This window comes from Montipora capricornis, chromosome 3 (assembly GCF_036669925.1).
Source record: "Montipora capricornis isolate CH-2021 chromosome 3, ASM3666992v2, whole genome shotgun sequence".
Taxonomy (NCBI): Eukaryota; Metazoa; Cnidaria; class Anthozoa; order Scleractinia; family Acroporidae; genus Montipora; species Montipora capricornis.
The window spans coordinates 39,456,456-39,463,955 of NC_090885.1; the positions used below are offsets into that span (position 1 = coordinate 39,456,456).

The 7,500-nt window shown below is 37.8% G+C and overlaps 1 protein-coding gene across 1 annotated transcript in view; it reads left to right on the forward strand.

Annotated features, from left to right (window-relative positions):
• Nucleotides 1-7,500, forward strand: part of LOC138043116 (uncharacterized) — a 21,494-nt gene that overhangs the window by 5,769 nt on the left and 8,225 nt on the right. The window contains exons 4-7 of the mRNA XM_068889243.1: nucleotides 236-391; nucleotides 955-986; nucleotides 5,687-5,876; nucleotides 7,470-7,500. The exon at nucleotides 7,470-7,500 is cut by the window's right edge and continues 82 nt beyond it. Coding sequence (XP_068745344.1) covers nucleotides 236-391; nucleotides 955-986; nucleotides 5,687-5,876; nucleotides 7,470-7,500 — 409 coding nt within the window. The remainder of the gene's footprint in view (nucleotides 1-235; nucleotides 392-954; nucleotides 987-5,686; nucleotides 5,877-7,469) is intronic.

Below are 7,500 nucleotides of genomic sequence, written 5' to 3' on the forward strand. Positions count from 1 at the left end.
AACAAAAATTCTGATTGCTCGATCGGACAAGTCTTAGAGTTGTTTTACTTGCCCATGGATATATTTCGCTTGCCCCCGGAAATCGGCAGGCGTTAATGTCGAACACTGGGTTGATGCATAGAAAAAATCTCCAGATTTTAGATCTGCAGGAGTTGATTTCTGTGGTTCATTAGACAGTTTACTTGTAACTTGCTTTCTGGTCTGAGTTTTGTTTTAAATTAATTTTTCTTCTCAGGAGTATCAAGATGACATTAGGGAGCTATTTCAATCTGAGAACGATTCACTGAAGGATACATTTTTAAGAACGCACACATATGATAGATTTCTCATGCAAGTGCAACAGTTTTTTACACCAGTATGGAAGAAATTTGAGACTCCAGTCTTAGCAGAGGTACAGTATAACTGAATTATTGAGACATACAGTTAACACTCTCCTCATGCTGTAGAGTACCCCTCATTTGGTCAGCACCAGTGGCAATGACCTCTATGTAGCTGGTTTTGAATGAGGAAGTATGAAAATCATGGTCTTTCAACCTTTTTTGTTCAGACATACATGTATTTGATTGCAAACTTACTCACACTGAAATTGAGAGATCATTTTGAGAATAACTTCTTTACAAATGACAGTAACTGAGATTTGATGGAAAGTTACTAAAAAGAATCTCCCCATCACCTTGAATTAACATGATAGTATTATCATTGCATTATAAATTATCAGCATTTCTTGCCAACCATGATAGAAAATTTAATGATAAAGGACAGGCTAGCCACCTTTATCAATGTGGTCATCAAAGCCATAGGAAAGTAGAACCATTTTCAGATGTCAAAGCAAAGGCAGTGCTTTTACTCCGTTGTTTTTTAATCTCAGTCTATGAGTTTTAACTTTTTTATTTTCGTGTAATTTTGATAATAGAATTAATTAATTTTGTGCTTTTGTTCTTTTTTTTCAACTAGTCCACTTTCTTGGAAAATTTAAGAGAAGAAAGGTAAACATAAAGAAAACTCCTAGAGTATAAAGAAATTATGTTTGCATCAATACATCACACGATTGTGAATTGACTACCCACAACATAATACCGGTAGTTATAGTAAACTGAGCAGAAAACTGTAATGTAAGCCACTGAATTTTGATTGTGGGTACTCTAGGTGTATGACGTAGGATTCATTTTTTATGCTTGTCTATTAGCTATTATATTTATCTTTGAAATTATCAGTCTTTCAAAAATCTCCTGTGATAAAATAATTTATCCCTTGTTTCTTTGTCAGATTTAGAATGGTATTATGGTATGCACAGTATGAGCACCCAATGCTCCTCTGTGAAAATTTCATTGAGGAATTTTAAGGGAAAGGTGTTATTCTTGACTGCAAACATTTTGAAGGGGACCTAGATGTTGTTTGTCGATTCATCCCTGAAGCAGTCCCTTTGACGAGTAAAATTGTCTGGCATTACACATCTAAAATCTTAGGTCTCACAGGAAAGGGTTGACTGGCTGGTATTGCAACATGTAGATGTACTGTAGGGGCACTTCCAATGAATAACCATTTTACTTGCATGGAGGATGATGATGAATTATTATTGATACTTTAATAGTTCTTTTAAAGTGCCCCTGTGACCAAAAAATCAATTCTTATTTTCTTTGAATTTCAAATCTATGCTGACTAAACACTTAGAGACCAAAGTTTTAAGCTTTGAATTAAAAAAGACACCTGTTTATTTTAAGAGTCCAGAATTTTCCTATTTTATGGTCCACCATTACCAACTTTAAGATCTTGAGAGAGCCGGATCGAGGAGAAAATGACATCAAAGGCTCACTAATTTAAGAATGCAATGTGTGTGTACACCACAGAATTAATATGCAGCTTGGGAGTTTTGGGCTTTCAGACTTTTAAAGTCATGTTTTGCTTAATATATAACAAGCTGCATTCACAGACTGAAATTTTAAGCTACAGTGTTGTGAGCCTTTGACCTAACGTTTCCCTGGATCCAACCCTCTGAGGTCCAATTGGTCAGTCTTGAACCTGAGTAAAAATCAAAGCTCAAAATTTTGCCAGTCAAGTGTTAAGCAAACATACTTTCAAAATCTGAAGGGAAAAAGGAAGTGGTTTTTTTTTATCATAGGGGCACTTTAATTAAGGTGGCTCAAACCAGTGTCATCTCTTGAAAGAAAATTGGTGTTTGATATTGTACCATAACATTGCTGTTAAGTGATCACGTATTGTAGTGTCAATCCTTGTAATAAGAACATTATTGCTGAAAAAGATTCGGCCATTTTTGTGACGTAAAAAGGTACGGTGGCAACAGGAAAGCCCTGCATAAACACCCCACATTTTGGCTTTAGCTGCTCATATCTCAAAAACAAACTGGGTTACCGCCATTTTTTATTTCTGAAATGTAATCAGCATGTCAGAATGAAACTTGCTGCAAAGTTTAAGAAATTCTGTGGAGTGGATTTAGGGCCACCTTAAATAATTGAAAATTTAAGGTAGCTCTGAATCTGCTCCACAGAATTTTTTTAAACTTTGCAGGGAGTTTCATCTTGGCCTGCTGATCACCTTTGTGCAATAAAAAATTGGGCTCACCAAGTTTGTTTTTCAGATATGAATAACTAAATCCAAAATATAGGGTGTCTTTGCAAGGCTTTCCTGTTGCCATGATAGCTTTTTTACATTGCAAAAATGACTGCATCTTGTTCAGCAATAACAGGGCTCGACATTGCGACTCACTGGTCGCCAATGCGACCAAAAATCAAGGGTTGGCGACTAGATTTTTAGAGCTAGTCGCCAGTGGGCGACTAACCTTCACCTTTTTCCTTCATCCTTTTAACCTCAAAGGCAAATCAACCGTAGTTTTGGATAAAATGCACGATTTATGCGCACAGAAATAACAAAACAAACCCACGACTCTTCTGGCTCTTCGATCTCCATGTTTCATAATCGAGCGCCATGTTTGATTCAGCAGCTGGTATTGCGGGCGCACTAAACAACACGTGCAATCATTGAAGCGTGAAGTTCACAACGAAGCCTTGGCTTTTTAGCGCTGAAAAACTGGTGATTGTTTATGTTCAGGTTCGTCTATTTATGTAAGCTATAGACTCGATGTTACATGGAAACTAACAAAAGCGGAGGAAGCACAGGAAACGTGACTAAAGCTGCTTTCACATTGATTATTTACCTCGTAATGCGTAATGATATGTTTTACGAGCCCTGGCTTCCTTTTAAGTTTTAGTATCTCAGTCTTAGAAGCTTAAGTGTACCTAAACTTAGGACTATGAAGAAGATTGCATGTGTACATGATCATCAGAAAAATGAAGAAAAAAATATCAGTGAAAAAATGGCGACTAAAAGTTAAGATCTGTCGACCAAAATTTTTGGATCAGTCGCCAATTGGCGCCTTACTAAAAATGTTAATTTCGAGCCCTGAATAAGTGATGTTTCACATGGTACCGTTACATTGCTGTTACATGTATGTGATAACGTGTTGTAGTATCAATCCTTCTAATAAGAAGGTCTCTTGAAAGTGTTGAAACTGGTTTGAGCCACCTTAAGTGGCAAATTGGATTATCCTTTAAACAAGCATTGAAGAGTACTGTTTTTGGCAAAGTGGCCCTAAAATAAAGGTTTTAAAGTGGTAATACTTAAATTACATGTACTTTATTGTGATGATGTGTGACACCACTTTGTTGATGTTGGCTGTCAGAAAAAGAAATTTAAAGATCTTGGCAAGATCGAAGCTGGAAGCAGACAATGGGACAAGAAACTGCGAAATGCTTTAAGCGCGATAGACTAACACATTCTGCAAAGAGCTCTGACAGCCAATTACTGTATTAACCCTTTCACGTCCAAACTGGCCAAAACCGGCCAGACTTAGTATTTTACTCTGTCTAACGCCAGACGATTTTACTCATCAATGGGGAATCCCTGGGAGTCAATGGGTTAAACCAACTTTAAAGTGCCCCTGTGATAAAAAAAGACACTTCCTTTTTTCCTTCAGATTTTGAAAGTGTGTTTGCTTAAAACCTGACTGGCAAAATTTTGAGCTTTGATTTTTATCCAAAGGCCGTTTACTTTGAGTGTAAGTTTTGGATTTCACGGTACGCCATTACTCACGTTCAAAACTGACCGATTGGACCTCAGACGGTTGGATCGAGGGAAAAGTGACGTCGACTCATTGCGACTCATTGCGACTCATTGCGACTATATAATGCAGAAATCAAACCGCCGCCTCTATGCTCTTCGAAAACTGAAAGTTTGTGGGGTACAAGATGGGGAGTTGGTGGCTGTGTACTGCTCCCTACTAAGATCTGTCCTAGAGTATGCATCGGTAGTTTTTGCAAACTTACCGCAGTATCTCTGCATGGCGGTAGAAAGAGTGCAAAAGAGAGCCCTACGAATCATCTTTGGTCCTGACTTGAGTTACGAGGACGCCCTCGCGCGTGCCGGGCTACTGTCTCTAGAGGCCAGACGCCACCTGGCGTGCGAGAAATTTGTGAAGGAAATTATGCACGCAAGCCCGCTTTACCCCTAATTTCTAGCAGGGTGGTTTCGTCGCAAACTTCGTATTCGCTGAGGTCAGGACCATCATGCCATGTGTTACTTGGCCGAACTGACCGGTTCTCAGAATTCGTGTCAGTTAAATATGCGTCGCATATTAAGTGTGCGTAATTATGCGTATTCGATTTCTACTATATTGCTTATACTACATTTATGTCTTTATATTTATTTAACTACGCGTATATTTGTATGTTTGTGAGTGCATTGTCTGACCCTACCAGTAATTCAGAGAGATCTGCGATTGGTGGAAATAAACAAATATTGTATTGTATTGTAATATTGTCAGAGGCTTACTAGCTTAAAATTTCAGCATGTGAACGCAGCTTATTATATATGCAAAGCGTGAGTTTAAAAGTCTGAAAGCCCAAAACCCCCGTGCTGCATATTAATTCTGCGGCGTACACACGCTGTGCATTCTTAAACTAGTGAGCCTTTGACGTCATTTTCTCCTCGATCCAGCTCTCTCAAGAACATAATGTTAGTAATGGCGGACCATTAAATAGGAAAATTACAGTTAAAATAAAGAGGTGTCTTTCTGAAATCAAGGCTTAAAACGTGGGTCACTTAGTGTTTTGTTAACATAGTTTTGAAATCCAAAGAAAAATATGAATTGATTTTTTGGTCACAGGGGCACTTTAATGAGAAGAACATTAATTAAAAAGGAACAATGTATTAATTTAAGACATACATTTGAACTGTAAGACTGAAACAAGTTAAGGTTTGAGATTGTTGCAGTTATAAATGCTGCTTTAGCAGTGACAGAAGGAAAGGCTGAAAATTCACGCTTCAATGGGATTAAAACCCATTACCTCTGTAATACTGGGGCAGTGGTCCACCGTTAATTGGTAGTAAGGCAATGTAATTCACAAAAAATGACCAGCTCTTAGTTGGCTTGATAGCTCAATAATTGGTTGTGCACTGCACTAGTGGTATCAGAGAGGTCATGGTTTCACTTCCGTTCAAGCCTGAATTTTTTAGGCTATCCTTTCATTACTGCTAAAGTAGCATTCATAATTGCGATGATCTAATTTAACTTATTAATAAGTTGTTAAGAACATTAAACTTAATAATTGCATAAATTTATCCCTCCAATAATAATAATTGCTTGCACTCCCTAACCTTTGGCTATTTTTAGTGGGTTAAAAATAGATGCCAAAACATTGAAAGCACTCTTTTTTGCCTGGGACCAGTCAGAGGAGGCTGAACAAAACTGGTCAGCTGTTGTGGAGGGAACTCATCTTAATATAAAAGAACTTAAGAACAAGAAAGACAGAAGAAACCTTAAGGATACAGACAATCACAGCACAGACAAGATAACAAGACAGGTAAAACAGCTGTGTTTATCAGAGGGGTGGAAGCATACATGTACATTTAACTGTCAAAAACGTTTTTGTAAAAAGACTGTCTTTATAGGTCACAATCATATAAATAATGAATTTGCGATGTTTTGCAAATTTATTTTATTCAAGTTATTTTACATGGAAAAGATAGTGTTTAGCTGATGACTCATTAAAATCATCTTGATTACAAAGGTTTTTGCTTAAACCTTTCTTTCAACACCTGAAAACCTGTGTTTGCAAAATATCAGAACTGGTTTTCATGATTAATTTTGGTACACAGATGTGGGTATTGAAAGTACACGTATAAGCAAAAAAATCACTTTTAAAGGCGATGTTCAGGGTTTTCAATAAGAATTTTAGTAGGTGACAAAACCCGTGAAGTAGGTGGAGAATGGACAATGCACACTGAAGGTGTGCATCCTGAGCGCTGAAGGCATGAGCTTTTAGGGGGGTCTGGGGGCATTCTTCCCTGGGAAAATTTTAAAATTTGAGTCTCTTACAATGCATTTCCTGCATTCTGTAGCATGAATTAGTGTATTTGAACACATCACTAATATCAAGTGAAGCTATGATCTTCGCAGTTATGAGCGCAATTTTTGCAATTGCATAGGGAAGCCTGAAAAATTCAGGACTTCAATGGGGTTTGAACCCGTGACCTCGCGATTCCGATGCGACGCTCTAACCAACTGAGCTATGAAGCGTCGCACCGGAATCGCGAGGTCACAGGTTCAAACCCCGTTGAAGTCCTGAATTTTTCAGGCTTCCCTATGCAATTGCAAAAATTGTGCTCATAACTGCGAAGATCATAGCTTCACTTGATTTCATATCCGCAGTTCATATATGATTTATTTCATATACCATTTCATCACATCACTAATATCATTAAAATAATTTTGGCTTTTTTATCCAGAGAGAGTTCATGAATACTCCTGATTTTTGAAATTCATTTGACAGCAAGACATAGTTTGGGTTTTGAAAAGACGCTAAAAAAGCGTGACATAGCCCCCTTTAAGGCTCCTTTACATTCTGTACCGCTGCGTGCAACGTATTTTATCTGTTGTGACGGAAAAGACCTTTTGCGGATGTCATCTTGTCACGCTTCAAATGTAGTTAGCAAATTATGCAGCTGACTCCAAGTACTGCACTGCTGGACGGCTACCTCAAAAACGTGTGTGCTTGATCCTTGATCACCGTCTTTGACATGGACAGGGAAACGAAAATCGCTGCCCAAAAAATACTCAGAATTTAGGCGACTCTTGTTTTTCATGAACAAAAGTTTCCTGATCCAAGGCTTGTGTTCTGTTTGAATGTTTCTCATGTTATTCGTAAAATTTGGGGTAATTTCCAAGGTGGATAGTTCACCTGCAATAGCTGGCGAATTTTGCCGGAGCGCAGGTATTGAAAACCCTGGAATTTTAGTTGTATTTTCTTAGCAAAATTTCACAGAAATTTGTTCTTACATAACTACATGAATGGCATACAGCTGTATAAGGCTGAAAACTGTTATATTCAGACATTATTTTTGTAACAAAAAGTGAGGAAGAACTCACTGCAGACGATGTTTCTTTTCTCTGAAAGGTGATCAAAAGCAGAGGCGCAGCAACTAACT